This window comes from Salvelinus alpinus, chromosome 2, assembly GCF_045679555.1.
Source record: "Salvelinus alpinus chromosome 2, SLU_Salpinus.1, whole genome shotgun sequence".
Classification (NCBI taxonomy): Eukaryota; Metazoa; Chordata; class Actinopteri; order Salmoniformes; family Salmonidae; genus Salvelinus; species Salvelinus alpinus.
Window position 1 is genome coordinate 11,968,747 of NC_092087.1, and position 25,438 is coordinate 11,994,184.

Consider the following 25,438-nt stretch of genomic DNA (forward strand, 5'->3'; position numbering starts at 1 on the left):
GCCTTTCACAACACACTGTATGACAACAATCATGTACAATTAAAACCGCTTCAAAGAAAAAAAGGGGGACCATGCAATTTAGAAACCCAGAGAGTTCAACAACAAACATGGAAAGAGGTGTATAAAAAATAAAAAAAAGAATAAAAAAAGTATTAAACAATGAACTGTGTGCAACATGCTGGTCGGCTACAGTTTCCATGGGTGATATCTCCTATCAAGAGAGCTTACCCTAACAACAGATAAATGGCCAGGCACGAGAGACCAAACAGAAGAGAAAGCAAACAGTCCACTGAACTTGCTGCCATTACTTGCCACTACCATGCACATCATTCAGATAAGATGGTGTCTATGTTACAGATGTTGGCATGACATATAAAACACTGTCTTTGTACCCCAGGTGAGTGGATGGATGTACAGTACACAATCTGGCAACCCTACAGATCAGGATTTCAGGAGAGATGTTGTCTTTGTACCCCAGGTGAGTGGATGGATGTACAGTACACAATCTGGCAACCCTACAGATCAGGATTTCAGGAGAGATGTTGTCTTTGTACCCCAGGTGAGTGGATGGATGTACAGTACACAATCTGGCAACCCTACAGATCAGGATTTCAGGAGAGATGTTGTCTTTCTATATAGAAATAGAACTACTAGAATGAACATGCCTATTCAAGTCAATGTACAATTCTATTCATTTTTATTGTAATGTACTCTGCAGATTAAATGGCTTATCATCACACATGTTCCAGAACAAAATAAACAAGGATATTATCATATGATATATCAATAGGATCATCATCATCTCCCCCCCAAAAAAGAATAAAACACTAACTCTGGAAGTACCAGTACACCTTTAAGGAATAGAATAAAGTGCTTTCCTTAAAGTTAATGGGGAGGTATTATGTATTGTTGTAAAGTACTAATTATTAAACACACAGCCCTAATACTTTAGGTCTATATCACTCCAACTCGTAAGAGGAGATAGTTGTATAAAGGATGGCAAAATTAACTTTCCCAAAATTACCCCTTCTGATTCCAGGAAATCTTCCACCAGATATTTCTGGAAAACCTCTACATGTTTGGTATATAGTGACTGTAATTATGCAACCCTAGTTCTTTATCAGGCTCGGTTGGAAGGCTGTCTACAGTATGATTAAGGCCTACAGAGTATTGATCTAGCTGAGGAGATCTCTCTGTCTTTGTATGCTACACTGGCGGGTGACCAGACTATGTCTATACTTCACAACTTGATTTAATTTGAGCCTGGCTTCATCTGATTATAATACAATAATGGCTTGTTCTCAGGGAGCATAGAGGCTGTGCGCAGACGACAGAGAGAGAGAGAGAGAGAGATAAAGAACTGGTGGGCGAGTTATTGTTGATCATGAATTGGATTCAATAGAATGAAATATTCTTCAAGTGGACACATTTACTGTCTTTATCCAGAGAGGTTTATTATCAATAAACAAAAATCCATTCACTATGGAAAGAGGGAGATGGAAAGAGAGAAAATTAAATATAAATACAGTAGTTGAAAGAGTATTAGATTTTTTTTCTTGTGCTTTTGAATTGTGTAATGATATGTATATTTAAAACATATTTGACTGATTCCAAATATGACCTGGTCAACTATCAGAACCAATACTGATGATGTCACAGGTGGGGTTATGTATGTCACAGTAAAGATGACGTCACAGACAGGTTGTACCAATTGCTGTGGTGGTTGTTGATGTATCTCGCCCTTGTGCTTTACCTTATTGTTAACTATCTAACTAACTGTGTGTTGTAGAGAAATCTAAACTGGGAAGGTACGTAGAAATTATAAAATAACTAAACAAATACAAATTCATTATATATCCTTATATATCCATGCCACTTTGATACATTATAAATACAGGCATACGGGGAAATTTCATCCTACACAAACATGCTTTGAAATGTAAAGCAAGAGAAGAATCAATAACTTATGGGAGTACGAAAAACTTAGTGAAGCAATGAAACAAAAAATTACAAATACTTTTATTTTTTTCACCTTGAATGATGAAGCTACAAGTCAATATGTGGACATGTCTGAGGCCCAAAACAAACTAGAATGATGAAGCTACAAGTCAATATGTGGACATGTCTGAGGCCCAAAACAAACTAGAATGATGAAGCTACAAGTCAATATGTGGACATGTCTGAGGCCCAAAACAAACTAGAATGATGAAGCTACAAGTCAATATGTGGACATGTCTGAGGCCCAAAACAAACTAGAATGATGAAGCTACAAGTCAATATGTGGACATGTCTGAGGCCCAAAACAAACTAGAATGATGAAGCTACAAGTCAATATGTGGACATGTCTGAGGCCCAAAACAAACTAGAATGATGAAGCTACAAGTCAATAGGTGGACATGTCTGAGGCCCAAAACAAACTAGAATGATGAAGCTACAAGTCAATATGTGGACATGTCTGAGGCCCAAAACAAACTAGAATGATGAAGCTACAAGTCAATATGTGGACATGTCTGAGGCCCAAAACAAACTAGTAAACTGATGGAAAGGTTTCTAAAAACATCACCACCTTAATAACACACGCGCTCCAATACACCAATCACATGCAAGATCAAAGGTCGAAGGTGAGAGGTCAGAGTTCATATAAGGGTTCCACTTGGCCGGTTAGATGACCACTCCACAGACAGGCACAAGTTTCAACCACAACATGACCCCTCGATCACACCTGCTCTTAAACAATACAAGAGAAAACAGTCACAGGCCCATGTATGTTGATAAAAAGACAATTCATCGATCACCAAGTCCTTGTATGGCACAGCAACATATCATCGCTCCATGGCAGTCTCTCTTTTCCTCCAGAGAGACAAACAGAATAGATAGAACCACAATGAACAGAAACGCTGTTGTCTTCCCCAGTCCAGAGAGTTACCTGTCCGGGAGAGTTCTGACACAAACACCTGTAGCTTTAATAGCTTCCTCTTACATCACTTCCTGTCCCGATGTTCCAATCAGGAAGTAGACAGAGAGTTCCCCTCCCATGATTCCTCGGGGTTGCAAATCTTTGATGGTGTCTCTCTCATCAGTACTCAGTGTAAAGATGTGTGTGTGTGTGTGTGAGGTGGTCAGATCTGTGTGTGGTGTGTGTGTCCAGAGGTTGTGTAGGGGGGCGGTGCAGGGTTGGGTTTGATGCCCCGACTCTTCATATAAGAGATGAACTGATCAGGGATCTCAGCCAGGACGTCCTTGGCTAGCCGGGCCATGCTGAGGACATGGTTCCCTGTGCGATCCATATAGTCTCTGAATGGGACAAACTGGCAAGGAGAGACAAAATACCTTATGACAACTTCTCATAACCTCTCATGAATATGACATTATAAATAAACACTTAAAATGTACATTTTTTTTTTTTTTTTACATTCGCTAGGACCCATTTTTCAAAACTTAGGTCAAAACTCTTCACACAGTGAGCACAACAGCAGTCTATGTGGGCTAAACTGTGGATCATTTTTCATTGCTTTGGCACAAAATACATTCAATGACTACATCAAATTTCATGAATTATTTTCTCACTCAGACAACCCCCACCAAAACTCTATGTACCTACAGGCCAATTTGCAAATGTTTACATACTATTTTCAAAACTGTTAAACTTTAGTTCAAAACCTAACATAACACAACATTGAATACGACAGCAATTTGCTACATTTCTACAGTAATACCGTATTGAAATATATTCCACATCTAAAAAATGAAATACTATCAAAACAATTAGACCAACCACAGCTGATTCCCATTGTAGCTGAACACACAGGTGTTAGTCTTTCAATTTCATTACCATCTATACAAAAGGGGACATCTTAGGAATAATGCTGTACTGTGATGTAAACATGGACCCAGCCAGAGATAGAGAAGTGGCTGACAGAGGAAGAAGAGTGGCTGGGAGAGGGAGTGGGAGAGGGAGAGGAGGAGGGAGAGGGAGAGGAGTACGTACGCGTGGTGGAAGAAGACTGAGAGGAAGATCAAAAGCTGTAGTCTCAGATGAGATTAGGGCTGATATAATTGATCATGTAATAAATCATGGTCTATCAATGAGAGAGGCTGGTCTGAGAGTGCAGACAAATCTGCAACGCTCAACAGTGGCATCTATTGTGAGAAATTTCCGGCAAAACATCAGGTAAGATGTGCATTCTGCAAGGACATCTGACTGATCTGCACATTACAGAAGTCAATTGAGCAAAGCCTCCAAACCCACTTGTGCGTAATTGTTTTTGTATTTCTGCTTAGGACCCAACGGTTACCTTCCACAGGCAGGAGAGGTAGGATTTTCACTGCAATCGTTGATATGGTCATCAGAAACAATGGCATAAAACTCACAGAGATTCGGGACAGACTGTTGGCAGACAACATTACATTTGGAAATATTCACAATGTAAGCATAACTATTTCTAGAGTCCTGAAACATCATCAAGTCAGGATGAAGCAGTTGTACACTGTCCGCTTTGAGAGGAACTCTGAACGAGTCAAGCAACTCAGGAACCAATATGTCCAGGTAAGATGACTATAAAATACAGAACTGGTTTTGAACAGAACCAAACAGGGCAGAGGCACACTGCGGCATGTTTTTAGGTATAATGTAAACTACCGTAATAACTCTTATGTTGCCTTGTGGATTTATTTTAGAGAGTCATGGAGATTGAAGCCAGGCAAACACCCTACATATTCATCTTTGTGGATGAGGCTGGTTTCAACTTGCCCAAAACACAGTGGCGAGGAAGGAATGTGATTGGGAAAAGAGCCACAGTGGATGTCCCGGGCCAGAGAGGTGCCAACATCACAATGTGTGCAGCAATATCCTCTGATGGATTGCTGTTACACAAACTGCTAATTGGGCCTTACAACACCAGCCAACGTTTGTAATTGTATGGGACAATATGGCATTTCACCAGTCCCGTGCAGTCACAGAGTGGTTTGCAGATCATCCCAGGATGGTGTCACTTTTCCTCCCACCTTACTCTCCATTCCTCAACCCCATAGAGGAATTATTTTCCTCATGGAGGTGGAAGGTTTATGACCACCATCCACATTGTCATGATGTTGCCCTTTTTGGGTACAGCGAGCACCATCCCCCTCTCTCTGCCTCCTACAACCAGGCTGCTGTGGTCAGAGAGGTCGTAAATTCCTAGGGAAGATCCTGCCTCATGGCCACACAGTATAGAGACAGAGTGAAGTTTCATAGAGAACAAAGGAATTTCTTCCACCTCACAGAACTTGAGGTCCGAACAACATTTATGTTCTAGAGAAGGTATAAAAGATCGGTGAAGAATCCAGCTACGAACTGGTCCGTTTGTTCCAACTTGGGGAAGCTCATGGGAGACGGTGCGGCCACATTACCATAACGCTGTTTATATAATAGCCTCAGATATGAGGTTTACATCTAATTGTTGTATAAGATGAATGAGTGAGTATGATACTGTTTGTAAAATTGTGTAATGTGATTTTGGACTGTTTAATGAAGGAAACTCCAATTCCCTTTTGAGTTTAACTAAATCAGAGGACCGCCCATGAGCACAGTTATGGTCGGGCATCCTGGGACAGGCCCTTTTCTGCAACTTCCGAATAAAACCCCCACTCGGGTTTTCTATCACCAGACCATGTTTCTCTCAATCACGAGAGGACAAAGGTTGCAGACCAGCTTACCTCGATAACGAGAGGGCCAAGGTTTGAGACCAGACTGCTGAATCTTTTAACCATTCCACGTGGTTAAACTCTTAGACTATCGATACCGACAGAATAAGAACAAGTCTTTGATATTAATTACTAGTCTGCAGCTAGGAATTCGGTATCATTGAACGCGAAGAACGACAACCACCGAAACACCTATCCATAACGACATGAATGAATGTCACTCTGAACTATCCACTCTAACCACGACAGAGAGAGAGAGAGAGAGAGAACGGAAACTCTCCAACAGAAACTAACTTTTCAACAGCGATCAAGATGACACACTGAGCGTAAATATATATATTGATTGCAATTGTTCCCGAATGAGTGAGCGTTCATGTGCAAAGGATTAGCATTTCAATTGTTATAATTATTAACTCTGTAGTGACTTCTCAGTCGACCCCCACTTCCCTTTGGTCTAACAAGCCGCCATGCCGGTTTAGCCCACTAGGGCACATTCTCCTATCATTTCATGTAACCATATTTACTTTGTTTTTTTGTTTATGCATTTCTGTGAATGATTTAGTTAGTAAATAAATGATTTAAGACAATTGATGTATGGATGACTCATAGTGAAGACTGGGTTCGTGCAGATAACCAACAATTTACGACGTTTGGAATGAGACTAACGTGAGGTAAAGTAAATCATTCATTAATTAAGAAGACTAATTGATCAGATATGAAAATATCTGAAAAGTTATATTAGGAAAATTATAACTTTGTAATCTGAATATTTTCCTTGGTGCCCCGACTTCCTAGTTAATTACAGTTACATGATTAATCAGTTTAATCGCGTAATAATAATTACAGAGAATCTTTGATAAAAACAAAGTCTTCATTTAATGATGCCAAAGACACGACAACATGATCAAATGTCCCTCATGGACGCAATGAATGCTGGATGCCTGGACATATCTGCAGAAGATTGCCAGGGATGGACCAGGCATGCCAAAATATTCTTTTCTAGGTGTATTGCCCAAGATGACATAAGATGTGATGTGGATGAGAACCTGTGGCCATGCAGAAGACAGGGTTGACTAGCATTGCTACTGTATCTGTATCAGTAGATGGTGTATATACAAATTCTTGTATTTTGGAATCACTCAATGCCAAAGAATGACATAAAACATATGGAAGCATATTGCGTCATGTCTGACTGCAGTGAATTCTAAACAGTAGAGATGTGTCATTCTTGTTTTGTAAAGACATTTGACAAAAGAAAACATTGTGTAATGCTACCTGTTAGTGTTGTTTAGGTCATTGTTCTATGAGTGACAAAGTGTGCTTGTTGGGTGACAACCTTTGCTAGTGTTATGGAAGAATGAGTTGATTTGAGACGTGTATGAAGTGTTTTAGTGCATTTTGGATGTGAAAGTAACTGCTGTGCCAAGCTGAAAGTTGATTAGGAGAACTGTGTGAAGAGTTTTGAAAAAGTGACCTAAGTATTGAGAAATGGGTCCAAGTGATTGTAAAACAAACTGTAAATGAATGCTTAAAAAATCCAATAATACCCCTCACTGGATAAAGACCTCCTAGGGAAAGCCATGACATTTCAACTGGTCAAGAAAAGCTGTGTTTGTTCGTAGCTGTGTTCATGGCCTGTGTGACTTACTAAAGTGTGTGTGTGTGAGTCACCTGGACAATGTCTCTCTCTGCCAGCTTCCCTCTGGAAGAGATTCTGATGTCATCACCATCCAACTCCACCATGGCTGCAGGGTTAAGAGAACAAACACAAATCAAACACACACCAAACACACACCAAACACACACCAAACACACACCAAACACACACCAAACACACACCAAACACACACCAAACACACACCAAACACACACCAAACACACACAAGAACACTTTTAAAATCAAATCAAGCAGCAGCTACTCTTCCTGGGCTCCACAAAAAACACAAGATTTGACAAGTAACAAAACACTGATGATACAATGATAAACAAGGACAGTCACACAATTGTAAAATACAACGATATACAAACAATACAGCTAAAAAACAATGTGTGTGTTAGTGTGTTTGTTGGTGTTGGTGTGTGTATTTGTGTATATGTGTGTTTGTGTGTTAGTCTGTGTTTGTGTGTGTGTGTGCTTGTGTGTGTGTGTGTGTGCTTGTGTGTGTGTGCGTGTTTGTGTGTGTGTGTGTGTGTGTTTGTGTGTGTGTGTGTGTATGTGTTTGTGCGTGTGTGTTTATTTGTGTGTGTGTGTTAGTCTGTGTGCGTGTATTTGTGTTTGTGTGTGTGTGTGTGCTTGTGTGTGTGTGCGTGTTTGTGTGTGTGTGTGTGTGTGTGTTTGTGTGTGTGTGTATGTGTTTGTGCGTGTGTGTGTATTTGTGTGTGTGTGTTAGTCTGTGTGCGTGTATTTGTGTTTGTGTGTGTGTGTGTGTGTGCGTGTTTGTGTGTGTGTGCGTGTGTTTGTGTGTGTGTGTATGTGTTTGTGCGTGTGTGTGTATTTGTGTGTGTGTGTGTGTGTGTGTGTGTGTGTGTGTGTGTGTGTGTGTGTGTGTGTGTGTGTGTGTGTGTGTGTGTGTGTGTGTGTGTGTGTGTGTGTGTGTGTGTGTGTTCGTGTGTGTGTGTGTGTGTGTCCTCACAGTCCCACGGTTCCATTAAATGTTGATTAATCCATTTTTTAAAGATCATTTTGCGTGAGTCATTGGAGATTTCGTATAACACTGTGCATTGCCGTGAATTTGTTTTGGACTTGGGGACTGTGAAGAGATCCCTGGTGACATGTCTTGTGGGGTATGTATGGGTGTCTGAAGAGACCCCTGGAGGCATGTCTTGTGGGGTAGGTATGGGTGTCTGAAGAGACCCCTGGTGGAATGTCGTGTGGGGTATGTATGGGTGTCTGAAGAAACCCCTGGTGGAATGTCGTGTGGGGTAGGTATGGGTGTCTGAAGAGACCCCTGGTGGCATGTCTTGTGGGGTATGTATGGGTGTCTGAAGAGACCCCTGGTGGCATGTCTTGTGGGGTATGTATGGGTGTCTGAAGAGACCCCCGGTGGAATGTCTTGTGGGGTATGTATGGGTGTCTGAAGAGACCCCTGGTGGCATGTCTTGTGGGGTATGTATGTGTGTCTGAAGAGACCCCTGGTGGCATGTCTTGTGGGGTATGTATGAGGTATGTATGGGGTATGTATGTGGTATGTATGGTGTATGTATGGGGTATGTATGGTGTATGTATGGGGTATGTATGGGGTATGTATGGGTGTCTGAAGAGACTCCTGGTGGCATGTCTTGTGGGGTATGTATGGGTGTCTGAAGAGACCACTGGTGGCATGTCTTGTGGGGTATGTATGGGTGTCTGAAGAGACCCCTGGTGACATGTCTTGTGGGGTATGTATGGGGTATGTATGGGGTATGTATGGGGTATGTATGGGGTATGTCTGGGTGTGAATGAATGTTATTTAATTATGCAGACAATCTGGATTTTTCATCACAGTAATATTTCTCATAAAAACTAAAAGAGAAGCAGTTCATCTCTCATCAACCCCCAACCAGGAAAGACATGGCATGTTGTTGATGTTAGTTCTGTATCTGCGGTTAAGGACAAGGTGTCCTGCTCTGTTCTGAGGCAGCTGCAGCTTTGCTAGGTCTTTCTTTGCTGCACTTGACCATATTACCAGACAGTAATCAAGATGGGACAAGATGGGACAAGACGGGACAAGACCAGAGCCTGGACAACTAGTAGAGTTGATTTTTGTGTCAAATCTTTTTAGACATACTCCTCCCCATCATTACAACAACTTGGTCTCATTGAGATGAAAATCTTGTTTTCAAGAGCAATGACGAATTTGATGAAAAACTATTTCTGTGATTTGAGCATTTTCAAATGTGTTGCCTAGTATATAAAATAATGTTTTATTTGTCACATGCTTCGTAAACAACAGGTGTAGACTAACAGTGAAATGCTGACTCATGGGCCCTTCCCAACAATGCAGAGAGAAAGAAAATAGTAACACAAGGAATACATACACAATGAGTAAAAATAACTTGGCTATGTACACGGGGTACCAGTACTGAGTTTATGTGCAGGGGTACAAACTAATTGAGGTAGATATGTACAGTGCCAGTCAAAAGTTTGGACACACCTACTCATTCAAGGGTATTTCTTTATTTTTATATTTTTATTATTTTCTATATTGTAGGATCATAGTGAAGACATCTAAACTATGAAATAACACATATGGAATCATGTAGTGACAAAAAAGTGTTAAACAAATCAAAATATATTTTATATTTGAGATTCTTCAAAGTAGCCACCCTTTGCCTGGATGACAGCTTTGCACACCCTTGGCATTCTCTTAACCAGATTCATTTCAATTAACAGATGTGCCTTGTTAAAAGTTTGTGGAATTTCTTTCCTTCTTACTGCATTTGAGCCAATCAGTTGTGTTGTGACAAGGTAGGGGTGGTATACAGAAGATAGCCCAATTTTGTAAAAGACCAAGTCCATATTACGGCAAGAACAGCTCAAATAAGCAAAGAGAAACGACACATCTCAACATCAACTGTTCAGAGGAGACTGCGTGAATCAGGCCTTCATGGTCAAAGAAACCACTACTAAAGGACACCGATAATTAGAAGAGACTTGCTTGTGCCAAGAAACATGAGCAACGGACATTAGACCAGTGGAAATCTGTCCTTTGTTCTGATGAGTCCAAATTTGAGATTTTTGGTTCCAACCTCCGTGTCTTGGTGAGACGCAGAGTAGGTGAACGGAGGATCTCTTTATGTGTGGTTCCCATCGTGAAGCATGGAGGAGGAGGTGTGATGGTGTGGGAGTGCTTTGCTGGTGACACTGTCAGTGATTTATTTAGCATTAAAGGCACACTTATGCAGCATGGCTACCACAGCATTCTGCAGCGATACGCCATCCCATCTGGTTTGCCCTTAGTGGAACTATCATTTGTTTTTCAACAGGACAATGACCCAACACACCTCCAGGCTATGTAAGGGCTATTTGACCAAGAAGGGGACTGATGCAGTATTGCATCAGATGACCTGGCCTCCACAATCACCCGACCTCAACCCAATTGAGATGGTTTGGGATGAGTTGGACCGCACAGTGAAGGACAAACAGCCAACAAGTGCTCAGCATATGTGGGAACTCCTTCAAGACTGTTGGAAAAGCTTTCCAGGTGAAGCTGGTTGAGAGAATACCAAGAGTGTTTGAAGCTGTCATCAAGGGAAAGGGTGGCTACTAAGAATCTCAAATATAAAATATGTTTTGATTTGTTTAACACTTTTTTTGGTTACAACATGATTCCATATGTGTTATTTCATCGTTTTGATGTCTTCACTATTATTCTGCAATGTAAAAAGTAGTAAAAATAAAGAGAAACCCTTGAATGAGTAGGTGTGTCCAAACTTTTAACTGGTACTGTATATCTAACTAAGAATAAAGTGACAGATATTAAACAGTAGCAGCAGCATATGTGATGAGTCAAAAAGTTAGTAATAAAAAGGGTCAATGCAGAGAGTTAAATAGTTAACCACAGCTACCCGGACTAACTATTCAGCAGTCTTATAGCGGGTTTTATGTCTTGGGGGTAGAAGCTTTACCGGGTCCTGTTGGTTCCAGACTTGGTGCATCGGTCCCACTTACTGTGTGGTAGCAGAGAGAGCACTCTATGACTTGGGTGGCTGGAGTCTTTAACCGTTTTTAGGGCTTTCCTCTGACACCGCCTTGTGTACAGGTCCTGGATGACAGGGAGCTCGGCTCCAGTGATGTATTGTGCTGTACTCACTATTCTCTGTAGCGCCTTGCGGTCAGATGCCATGCAGTTGCCATACCAGGCAGTGATGCAGCCAGTCAAGATGTACTCAATGGTGAGGATCTGTGGACCCATGGCAAGTCTTTTCAGCCTCCTGAGGGGGAAGAGGCGCTGTCGTGCCCTCTTCACGACTGTGTTGGTGTGTGTGGACCATGATCCTTAGCGATGTGAACACCTACGAACTTGAAGCTCTCGACCCGCTTCACTGAAGTACCGTCGATGTGAATTAGGGTGTGCTCAGCCCTCCGCTTCTTATAGTTCACAATTAGCTCCTTTGTCTTGCTGACGTTGAGGGAGAGGTTGTGGTTCTGGCACCACACTGCCAGGTTATTGACCTCCTCCCTATCTCCTTATCTCATCGTCGTCGGTGATCAGGCCTAACCCATCGCGTCGTCTGCAAACTTAATGATGGTGTTGGAGTCGTCCGCGGCCACAGCCACGCAGTCGTGGGAGTACAGGAAGGGACTAAGCATGGACCCTTGAGGGGCCCCCGTGATAAGGGTCAGCATGGTGGATGTGTTGTTGCCTACCCTCACCACCTGGGGGCGGCTCATCAGGAAGTCCAGGATCCAGAAGCAGAAGGAGGTGTTCAGTCCCAGGATCCTTAGCTTGGTGATGAGCTTTGAGGGCACTATGGTGTTGAACGCTGAGCTGTAGTCAATGAACAGCATTCTCACATTGGTGTTCCCCTTGTCTAAGTGGGAAAGGGCAGTGTGGAGTGCAATAGAGATGGCATCATCTGTGGCTCTGTTGGTGAGGTATGTGAATTGGACTGGATCCAGTGTGTCTGGGATGATGGTGTCGATGTGAGCCATGATCAGCCTTTCAAAGCACTACATGGCTATAGACGTGAGTGCTACGGTGCGGTAGTCATTTAGACAGGTTACCTTGGCGTTCTTGGGCACAAGGACTATGGTGGTCTGCTTTAAACATGTTGGTATTACAGACTGGGTCAGGGAGAGGTTGAACATGTCAGTGAAGACACTTGCCAGCTGGTCAGCTCATGCTCTGACTACACGTATGTTTATTAATTGATGTTTTAATCACTTTATTTTCCCTCTTTCTTACTGGCAAACCACAAACATGTTATTGTCATAAACTCTTCAGATTCTACCTCCTACAGGAACCACATTAATGTTGAGATGACCTGTCTCAATTCTAATCTATTCTGCCTGACGATAGAGCATCTAATAATCATGAGATCGTTAATCAGAACTCTACTTGAAATTCATAAGAACTCCTAAGAACCCTGATGAACCCAGCCATTAGCCCTGACCACTTCAAACTACATTACACCAAAACCCACTCAACCCCATACTACCATACCCTCTCTCTCTCTCTCTCTCTCTCTCTCTCTCTCTCTCTCTCTCTCTCTCTCTCTCTCTCTCTCTCTCTCTCTATCCCTCTCTCTCTCTCTCTCTCTCCCCCTCTCCCTCTCCCTCTCCCTCTCCCTCTCTCTCTCTCTCTCTCTCTCTCTCTCTCTCTCTCTCTCTCTCTCTCTCTCTCTCTCTCTCTCTCTCTCTCTCTCTCTCTTTCTCTCTCTCTCTCCCTCTCTCTCCCTGTCTCTCTCTCTTTCTCCCTCTCTCTCTCTCTCTCTCTCCCTGTCTCTCTCTCTCCCTCTCTCTCCCCTATTGAATCAAAATGAGTTGCTAATTGTCTTGCAGGTCATTGGTCTGACTAATTGCTAGAAACGAGAGCAGCAATACAGCACCTGGCTACAGCACAGCACCTGGCTTCTGCATGTCTGAATTGTATAAATTGAATCAGTTAATCGTGGACTCACTCTCAATCAGTGATGTTTCAGGGCAGGCTAATGGTAATGATGAGAACGTGGAGCGGCTGCAGAGTGCCTTTTGATTAGTTGTCTGAATGTATTAAAGATCAGCGGATCTGGGTAAAGTTTAAACAATAAATATCAGATAAAGGTTTAAACATGAAGTCTAAACAGGTCTTTATAACGTTTTAGGTCCAGCACTCAGAGAACAGCAAATGTGATTATTGAGCAATAATACCAGGTAGTCATTTTTTTCTTGATATTGGTATCGAAAACTACTACAACAACAGCTACTGTAACCGACAACAACAGGTATTGTAATCTAAAACAACAGGTATTGTAAACTACAACAACAGGTATTGTAATCTACAACAACAGCTATTGTAATCTACAACAACAGCTATTGTAATCTACAACAACAGGTATTGTAACCTACAACAACAGGTATTGTAATCTACAACAACAGGTATTGTAACCTACAACAACAGGTATTGTAATCTACAACAACAGGTATTGTAAACTACAACAACAGGTATTGTAATCTACAACAACAGCTACTGTAACCGACAACAACAGATATTGTAAACTACAACAACAGGCATTGTAATCTACAACAACAGGTATTGTAAACTACAACAACAGGTATTGTAATCTACAACAACAGGTATTGTAAACTACAACAACAGGTATTGTAAACTACAACAACAGGTATTGTAATCTACAACAACAGCTATTGTAATCTACAACAACAGCTATTGTAATCTACAACAACAGGTATTGTAACCTACAACAACAGGTATTGTAATCTACAACAACAGGTATTGTAACCTACAACAACAGGCATTGTAATCTACAACAACAGGTATTGTAAACTACAACAACAGGTATTGTAATCTACAACAACAGGTATTGTAAACTACAACAACAGGTATTGTAACCTACAACAACAGGTATTGTAATCTACAACAACAGATATTGTAAACTACAACAACAGCTATTGTAATCTACAACAACAGCTATTGTAATCTACAACAACAGCTATTGTAATCTACAACAACAGGTATTGTAACCTACAACAACAGGTATTGTAATCTACAACAACAGGTATTGTAAACTACAACAACAGGTATTGTAATCTACAACAACAGGTATTGTAAACTACAACAACAGGTATTGTAACCTACAACAACAGGTATTGTAATCTACAACAACAGATATTGTAAACTACAACAACAGCTATTGTAATCTACAACAACAGGTATTGTAACCTACAACAACAGGTATTGTAATCTACAACAACAGGTATTGTAACCTACAACAACAGGTATTGTAATCTACAACAACAGGTATTGTAACCTACAACAACAGGTATTGTAACCTACAACAACAGGTATTGTAATTTACAAAAACAGGTATTGTAATCTACAACAACAGGTATTGTAATCTACAACAACAGGTATTGTAACCTACAACAACAGGTATTGTAATCTACAACAACAGGTATTGTAACCTACAACAACAGGTATTGTAACCTACAACAACAGGTATTGTAATTTACAAAAACAGGTATTGTAATCTACAACAACAGGTATTGTAACCTACAACAACAGGTATTGTAATCTACAACAACAGGTATTGTAACCTACAACAACAGGTATTGTAATCTACAACAACAGGTATTGTAATCTACAACAACAGGTATTGTAACCTACAACAACAGGTATTGTAATCTACAACAACAGGTATTGTAATCTACAACAACAGGTATTGTAACCTACAACAACAGGTATTGTAATCTACAACACCAGGTATTGTAAACTACAACAACAGGTATTGTAACCTACAACACCAGGTATTGTAATCTACAACAACAGGTATTGTAATCTACAACAACAGGTATTGTAACCTACAACAACAGGTATTGTAACCTACAACAACAGGTATTGTAACCTACAACACCAGGTATTGTAATCTACAACAACAGGTATTGTAACCTACAACAACAGGTATTGTAATTTACAAAAACAGGTATTGTAATCTACAACACCAGGTATTGTAATCTACAACAACAGGTATTGTAATCTACAACAACAGGTATTGTAATCTACAACAACAGGTATTGTAATCTACAACAACAGGTATTGTAACCTACAACAACAGGTATTGTAATTTACAAAAACAGGTATTGTAATCTACAACACCAGGTATTGTAATCTACAACAACAGGTATTGTAATCTACAACACCAGGTATTGTAATCTACAACAACAGGTATTGTAATCTACAACAACAGGTATTGTAATCTACAACAACAGGTATTGTAATCTACAACAACAGGTATTGTAATCTACAACAACAGGTATTGTAACCTACAACAACAGGTATTGTAACCTACAACAACAGGTATTGTAACCTACAACACCAGGTATTGTAATCTACAACAACAGGTATTGTAACCTACAACAACAGGTATTGTAATTTACAAAAACAGGTATTGTAATCTACAACACCAGGTATTGTAATCTACAACAACAGGTATTGTAATCTACAACAACAGGTATTGTAATCTACAACAACAGGTATTGTAATCTACAACAACAGGTATTGTAACCTACAACAACAGGTATTGTAATTTACAAAAACAGGTATTGTAATCTACAACACCAGGTATTGTAATCTACAACAACAGGTATTGTAATCTACAACACCAGGTATTGTAATCTACAACAACAGGTATTGTAATCTACAACAACAGGTATTGTAATCTACAACAACAGGTATTGTAATCTACAACAACAGGTATTGTAATCTACAACAACAGGTATTGTAATCTACAACAACAGGTATTGTAACCTGTACGTGAAAAAGTTTCAGGTCCAAGTGCAGTATGTGTAGTAATGTTGTAATGGTCGTCTGTATCTCAGTTAGTAGATTATGACACTGGCAATGCCAACATAGTGGGTTCTATTCCCGGGACCAGCCGTAGGTAAAATCAATACACTCATAAATGTAAGTTGCTTTGGCTATAGCATCTGTTACATGGCATATAATATAATTATATTAACAGTAATAATGTCAAGAAAAGGAGATGTAGCTTCTTACCATCAAACTCAGCCTGTCCCACTCCAACGATGATGATGGACATGGGCAGTTTGGCCCCCTGAGGAGAAGAACAGGAATTTACCATTACGTTATACACGCTCTGCTATAGGTACATGACAACTCTGAACACAGGTACATCACAGCTCTGAACACAGGTACATCACAGCTCTGAACACAGGTACATCACAACTCTGAACACAGGTACATCATAGCTCTGAACACAGGTACATCACAACTCTGAACACAGGTACATCACAACTCTGAAAACAGGTACATCACAACTCTGAACACAGGTACATCACAACTCTGAACACAGGTACATCACAACTCTGAACATAGGTACATCACAGCTCTGAACACAGGTACATCACAGCTCTGAACACAGGTACATCACAGCTCTGAACAGGCTACATCACAGCTCTGAACAGGCTACATCACAGCTCTGAACAGGGCTACATTACAGCTCTGAACAGGCTACATCACAGCTCTGAACAGGCTACATCACAGCTCTGAACAGGCTACATTACAGCTCTGAACAGGCTGAACAGGCTACATTACAGCTCTGAACAGGCTACATTACAGCTCTGAACAGGCTACATTACAGCTCTGAACAGGCTACATCACAGCTCTGAACAGGCTACATTACAGCTCTGAACAGGCTACATCACAGCTCTGAACAGGCTACATTACAGCTCTGAACAGGGCTACATCACAGCTCTGAACAGGCTACATTACAGCTCTGAACAGGGCTACATTACAGCTCTGAACAGGCTACATTACAGCTCTGAACAGGGCTACATCACAGCTCTGAACAGGCTACATTACAGCTCTGAACAGGCTACATTACAGCTCTGAACAGGCTACATCACAGCTGACACCAATGGGTTTAGCGCTCCATCTACAGTACATGTTCTACCACACAAATCCAAGATGGCCAGTCGTATTCATTCAAGCTCACAGTGAGATTCTCCTCACTATTGTTGACCCAAGTGTGATCTACATGATATTCACTCTGTGACATCGATATGGTTACCCATCCACTTCTAGGTTGCCACACCACTAATGTTCTGGAGAGAAGAGCAGGTCTGCGTGCTGAAGGGCCATTCACTAAGAATGGGGCTGTATCTATCTATTGTTCTACAGACACGGAGTACACAGAGAAACAGTAGGCCCTAGTTACTGTGTGATCTGAACACTTTCCCTCCAATGTGCATTCCCTTTCCCTCTCTCTCTCTGTTTCTCTTTTTCTGTTTCTCTTTCTGTTTCTCTCTCTCTGTTTCTCTCTCTCCGTTTATCTCTCTCTCTCTCTTTCTGTTTCTCTCTCTCCCCTCTCCCTATCCTCTCTCTTTCTCAACAATGGTCCTCAGCTAAATAAAGGCAGGAGTAATTGTCTCGGGATCTTGCTAAATTGGTTGACAAAACACCTGTCTCCCCATGAATCTGGAGGGGACGTTAAACACCCAATTCTCTTGTTCCTCTGGTGTTTTTAGAACCCAAATCCAATGTTCCTGCTTCTCCCCCTGTCGTTGCTCTTATCTTCATGAGACAGTGTGTGTGTTTAGTCAGTCAATTTAAGGCTGGTTATTCTCTGGACGGTAGTGATGAAACTCTCCTCATCCACTGATGAAACTGAACGCGTTCCATGAGCAGAGAAGACAGCCTAAAGCCAGTGTTATTACTAATGTGGGTTTGACAAAAGTGTGAGCATTTTTTGAAAATGTTTGGTACTTTTATTTGTCAAAAAAGGCATAACATAATACTCCAAATAGTTGAGCACGAAAGATAGCAAGATAGCAACAAAGACAAAATGAAGTAAGAAAACAACCACAGAAGCACACTGACGTGTTGTGAGTATTACATAGGACATACACAGGACATCTCTGTTTCCTAAGTCAGTGATAAAACACTGGGAAAGTGTTGATTAGATAGGAGTCGGGAGACTGAAGATGCTTGTGAGGAAGGAGTGGAGGGGTGGGGGGAGGGGCCGATTCTCTATCACCACGGCAACCCATCCCACCAATCACCTTCCCAGCCACTCCTAAGACACGCCCTCCGGAGCAGGAACAGGAGATGGTGGAAGTTACTCCTGAACGCTGATCTTTGGAGACCATTAACCCTAATGTTTAAGTATGGGGTAGCTAATCTGAAATACTTGTTCATTATTTGTCACTAAATCATTTTTATGTTGAGTTTATTTCACAGGTCACATGACTAATAGTAGGAGGCGGCTTCTTCTGTTTCTGTCTTGTCCTTTCTGTTTTTAGCCCAAAATAGATAAATGACCCCAAAGTATCAGTGTTCAACAGAGCTCCTGTCACAGTCCCTGTCCTCCCACGTCCACACACACACACACACACACACACACACACACACACACACACACACACACACACACACACACACACACACACACACACACACACACACACACACACACACACACACACACACACACACACACACACACACACACACACACACACACACACACACACACACACACACACACACACACACACAGTCATCAGTGCATCACACGTCAACCAAAAATAACCCGTCTTCCATGCCCCATTTATGCCATCCCCTCTCATCATGCTGATTGACAGCTGAGTTCCACAGCCATGAGAAAACAAAACACACAGTCAATCTTCCCTAGTTACCATATCCATACAAAAAGAAAAACATGAAAAATTATGTGAAAAAAAAACCGTGTGAATTATTTATTTATTTTTAATCTTCAATCAGACACGTGTGAAGTTTCACATGTACATTTTTCACGTTTCTCCCTTGTGAAAACAATGATCCCGACTTTTATTTCTCTACACGTTTATTTTTCACACGTATATTTGCAGCACTTCCAGCCACATCAGGTTTCTCATCCAGGGACCCCAAAGATGTTTTATAACTAACCCAAGATAGTCCACCGCCTGTCGTTACCAATGGGTGGGCGGGCAGAGGCAAGCAGGAGCTAGCGAGATCCTATTGGAGCGTTCTAGCATGTATTTTCCTATTTCCGTTAGGGAACGGCTAATCAATTCGCCCCTTTGCACTCTTTCTAAACAATAAAAAAAATCTAACTTTGGCAAAGGGTAAAGTCTACAGAACATAGTCCACTCTGTTCATAACAGATTCTAGTTTTAGGAACAGGAAACTATATTGAGATTCAATCTTTCATCGATGAGAACATTTGCAGTGAGTGGGAAATGCCAACCCGATACCTAAGATTTATACATTCGGTGAAACATCTGGTTCATTGTTCTACCCGTGCCGACCCTGCTTGGCTTCAGAGGCAAATCAGCAGTGGGAGGCAGGGACAGTATGTTGTTGGAATGAATGGGACAAAACTTGCAACTTGAAAAAAGACAGAAAAAGCAAAGGCCAGGGTAACATAACCAATGATAACAAAGGCCAGGGTAACATAACCAATGATAACAGATGCCAGGGTAACATAACCAATGATAACAAAGGCCAGAGTAACATAACCAATGATAACAAATGCCAGGGTAACATAACCAATGATAACAAAGGCCAGGGTAACATAACCAATGATAACAAAGGCCAGGGTAACATAACCAATGATAACAAAGGCCAGAGTAACATAACCAATGATAACAAATGCCAGGGTAACATAACCAATGATAAAAAAATGCCAGGGTAACATAACCAATGATAACAGATGCCAGGGTAACATAACCAATGATAACAAAGGCCAGGGTAACATAACTAATGATAACAGATGCCAGGGTAACATAACCAATGATAACAAAGGCCAGGGTAACATAACTAATGATAACAAAGGCCAGGGTAACATAACCAATGATAACAAATGCCAGGGTAACATAACCAATGATAACAAATGCCAGGGTAACATAACCAATGATAACAGATGCCAGGGTAACATAACCAATGATAACAAAGGCCAGGGTAACATAACTAATGATAACAAAGGCCAGGGTAACATAACTAATGATAACAGATGCCAGGGTAACATAACCAATGATAACAAAGGCCAGGGTAACATAACTAATGATAACAAAGGCCAGGGTAACATAACTAATGATAACAGACGCCAGGGTAACATAACCAATGATAACAAAGGCCAGGGTAACATAACCAATGATAACAAAGGCCAGGGTAACATAACCAATGATAACAAATGCCAGGGTAACATAACCAATGATAACAAAGGCCAGGGTAACATAACCAATGATAACAAATGCCAGGGTAACATAACCAATGATAACAAATGCCAGGGTAACATAACCAATGATAACAAAGGCCAGGGTAACATAACCAATGATAACAAAGGCCAGGGTAACATAACCAATGATAACAAAGGCCAGGGTAACATAACTAATGATAACAGATGCCAGGGTAACATAACCAATGATAACAAAGGCCAGGGTAACATAACCAATGATAACAAAGGCCAGGGTAACATAACCAATGATAACAAAGGCCAGGGTAACATAACCAATGATAACAAAGGCCAGGGTAACATAACCAATGGTAACAAAGGCCAGGGTAACATAACCAATGACAAGGGAAAATTGCAGAAAAGAGGGTGCCATTTGATTTAAGCACGTTGTCCTTCCCCACACAATTTTTTTAAATTTACAAATAATTTGTTCTCGCATTTCAAAATTATTTCCTTGCAATATTTTGTTTTCGCTATCAATACTTCTTGGGGTTCGTGTTTTGCTTTAAATATCATTATTTTGGTTTGCAATACTAAGAGTGTTGTTCTCGACTTCAGAAGTTTTGTTTGATATTAACGGGACAAAAGTAACTCACTCACTAGAGGATTGTATCATAATAACACTATTACTCCATTAAACGTGTTTAAAGCCACAATCCTTAATTGAAACATTAACACAGTGTTTCCCCGCCACAGTTTCATTAAAAAGCTGAGGGGTGGGAGTGGAGAAACGCAACCACTTTTAAATCCATAGACTACGCTAAGGATGCAAGGACTGACCATCCATGATATCAAAATGATAGTTTTAATCATGTTTTCATTTACTTTGTTTACAAACATTGGAGTTAAACAATCTTATATTTTGGGTTCTGATGGGGTATGACAGTAGAGCTAATGAGGTATTTATACTTTATATTCTTCATAAATCATTGGGTATATATCTTTCATTTATAAGTCCAAAAATGTAGGTTTACCGAACAAAAATATGAACGAAACATGCAACAATTTCAGTGATTTTACTGAGTTACAGTTCATACGAGGAAATCAGTCAATTAACATAAATCCATTAAGCCCTAAATCTATTGATTTCACAGGACTGGGAATACAGATATGCATCTGTTGGTCAAAGATATCTTTAAAAAAAGGTAGGGGCGTGGATCAGAAAACCAGTCAGTATCTGCCTCATGCAGCGCGACATCTCCTTCACATAGAGTTGATCAGGCTGTTGATTGTGGCCTGTGGAATGTTGTCTCACTCCTCTTTAATGGTTGTGCGAAGTTGCTGGATATTGGCGGGAACTGGAACACGCTGTCGTACACATCGATCCAGAGCATTCCAAACATGCATAGTGGGTGACATGTCTGGTGAGTATGCAGGCCATGGAAGAACTGGGACGTTTCCTGCTTCCAGGAATTGTGTACAGATCCATGCAACATGGGGCCATGCATTATCATGCTGAAACATGAGGTGATGGCAGCGGATGAATGGCACGACAATGGGCCTCAGGATCTCGTCACAGTATCTCTTTGCATTCAAATTGCCATCGATAAAATGCAATTGTGTTCATTGTCCGCTCATAAAACATGGAACCAACACTTTAAATGTTGCGTTTATATTTTGGTTCAGTGTAGCGTCTAAAGATGGGCCTTTTAACAGGCAGTGATTTTCATACAGTAGAACTATGTTTCCATTTGAATGTGATCCATTAACTGCCCCCAAAACATTTCATTCTGTCCACTCTTGTCCATGTCTGTCCAGCAAAATCGTTCCCTTGTACCGCATTTGGGCTTTATAGATGTTGTCACCTTAATTCCACTGGTGGAAACTGCAATCATCTTTAAACATGTGAGGAGAATAACATTATTTAAAATCCACAGGTGAACCTGCAATTCCACAGGTGAACCTTCAATTCCACAGGTGAACCTTCAATTCCACAGGTGAACCTTCAATTCCACAGGTGAACCTTCAATTCCACAGGTGAACCTTCAATTCCACAGGTGAACCTTCAATTCCACAGGTGAACCTTCAATTCCACAGGTGAACGTGAGATTTTCACATTTGGAGTTTTCTTACATGTGAAACGGCATATCTGATTTTCACATGTGAAAGTTTTTTCTATAATTTATTTATGTCAACACGGTCTCATTAGAATATGTCAAAAAAAGTCATATGGAGAAGTCCTTTTCTCCACTAGAAACTAACAGGAACACATTTGAAATATATTAATGAAAAATATGAATAAATTAATGAAGGGGATTTAAACTTCTGATATTGTGTATTCAGGTCTCGTTGAGTGATTTATCACCTGGCCGGGGAACCTGGGTCCACTCGCCTGCTGATTACATTGTACATGTTTTACTGCTTTGTTATACACACACACACACACACACACACACACACACACACACACACACACACACACACACACACACACACACACACACACACACACACACACACACACACACACACACACACACACACACACACACACACACACACACACACACACACACACACACACCTCATTAAATTTTTATGTTGGTTTTACAGCTCTACTATCCTGGACCAGCCCAATGTTTTATGGGAAGCCTCTGGGACAAAACCCAGCGCTGCTATAATTAAACACACCACAGGATACATGTGTGTGTGTGTGTGTGTGTGTGTGTGTGTGTGTGTGTGTGTGTGTGTGTGTGTGTGTGTGTGTGTGTGTGTGTGTGTGTGGTGTGTGTGGTGTGTGTGTGTGTGTGTGTGTGTGTGTGTGTGTGTGTGTGTGTGTGTGTGTGTGTGTGTGTGTGTGTGTGTGTGTGTGTGTGTGTGTGTGTGTGTGTGTGTGTGTGTGTGTGTGTGTGTGTAAATAAACTACCACAATATACCACAGAGGAGTAGAAACGCTAGGTACAGTATAATTGCAAGTTTTTTGTTTTTACATTAAACTTGAATATGATTGAGAAGCCTTTCTATCACCCCCCCCCCCCCCCTTTCCCTCTCTTAGTGACTGAATAAAAGGATAAAACACTGTCTGTTGAACCTATTAATTAAAAACACTAAACCCGACAGTATCTTTAATTAAAGATAGGTAGGCTACCATGGTGGGTGGGACAATTGGTAGGTAGAGGTGAGGAGGAAACGGACACTATCATTGTCTGAATTAAAGGGAGTTCTGAATTAAAGGGAGGTCTGAATGAATGGGATCTCTGAATTAAAGGGAGTTCACAAGTCGTCAATTATGTCCTGTGATGTCCCACTGACAGAGACAAGAGGCCACCCCAGGCTCTGACAGACGAAGACATTAGGCCTAGTGCATCAGGCTCATTTTGAGGGCTTCACTCGAGAACTGACCTTTGACAACCACAGCTTGATACCAGCTAGCACACAACGTTCTGAGAACCATAGCGTGATACCCCAGCTAGCACACAACGTTCTGAGAACCACAGCTTGATACCTCAGCTAGCACACAACGTTCTGAGAACCATAGCGTGATACCCCAGCTAGCACACAACGTTCTGAGAACCACAGCTTGATACCTCAGCTAGCACACAACGTTCTGAGAACCATAGCTTGATACCCCAGCTAGCACACAACGTTCTGAGAACCATAGCTTGATACCCCAGCTAGCACACAACGTTCTGAGAACCATAGCTTGATACCCCAGCTAGCACACAACGTTCTGAGAACCATAGCTTGATACCCCAGCTAGCACACAATGTTCTGAGAACCATAGCTTGATACCCCAGCTAGAACACAACATTCTGAGAACCATAGCTTGATACCCCAGCTAGAACACAACGTTCTGAAAACCATAGCTTGATACCCCAGCTAGAACACAACGTTCTGAGAACCATAGCTTGATACCCCAGCTAGAACACAACGTTCTGAGAACCACAGCTTAATACCCCAGCTAGCACACAATGTTCTGAGAACCATAGCTTGATACCCCAGCTAGAACACAACGTTCTGAGAACCACAGCTTAATACCCCAGCTAGCACACAACGTTCTGAGAACCACAGCTTGATACCCCAGCTAGAACACAACATTCTGAGAACCATAGCTTGATACCCCAGCTAGAACACAACGTTCTGAGAACCACAGCTTAATACCCCAGCTAGCACACAACGTTCTGAGAACCACTGCTTGATACCCCAGCTAGAACACAACGTTCTGAGAACCACAGCTTGATACCCCAGCTAGAACACAACGTTCTGAGAACCACAGCTTGATACCCCAGGTAGCACATATCGTTCTTAGAACCACAGTGTGATACCAAAGTGGCAATTGAATATTTGAATCGAGTTTAAACCTAAAGGCTGTCACTATAGTTAGTCATGACAACAACTATGGAAGACAGTTGGGGGCTAACATGGAAGACATTGAAGATACATGACACCATCTAACCAATCCAATTAAGTCTTGGATGTAATCAACCTGCAATGTCCAAACTCTCTCCATATACATTGTGGGTCTGACCTGGAGTAGCCTACAGGACAGGTCTACAGAGGGAACTGTCTGGTCTTGACGGATGAATGCTGCCTTAAACAGGTGAGAAAACCACACCTCAAAACACCACCAGGCGGTCACAGACAGAGAGAACCAATGTGCTAGACACTGAAACTAATCTCTATGGCAGGGGTGTCAAACTCATTTCCCCGCGTGCCACATCCTGTCTTCACCGAGGTCTGTAGTGCTGCACTGAAAAACCACCTGAACCCACCCGCGGCCGCATTGAATCAGCTCGTGGGCTGTATGTTTGACACCCCTGCTCTCTATTAAAGCCATGTTTTTAAACCTCCTGAGGAAGTGTGAGAGACAGAAACAACATTAAAGTGATGTTGGCAGTAAGCCCCCCCCCCCCCCCAGACATAA

At 41.3% G+C, this 25,438-nt stretch overlaps 1 protein-coding gene across 1 annotated transcript in view; it reads right to left on the minus strand.

Annotated features, from left to right (window-relative positions):
* Positions 1–674: 674 nt before the first annotated feature.
* Positions 675–25,438, minus strand: part of LOC139540490 (copine-5-like) — a 318,345-nt gene continuing 293,581 nt past the window's right edge. Inside the window, exons 14-16 of the mRNA XM_071344363.1 lie at positions 16,377–16,434; positions 7,354–7,427; positions 675–3,308 (exon numbers count right to left, since the gene is read on the minus strand). Of these exons, the coding sequence (XP_071200464.1) occupies positions 3,120–3,308; positions 7,354–7,427; positions 16,377–16,434 (321 nt within the window). The 3' untranslated portion in view covers positions 675–3,119. The remainder of the gene's footprint in view (positions 3,309–7,353; positions 7,428–16,376; positions 16,435–25,438) is intronic.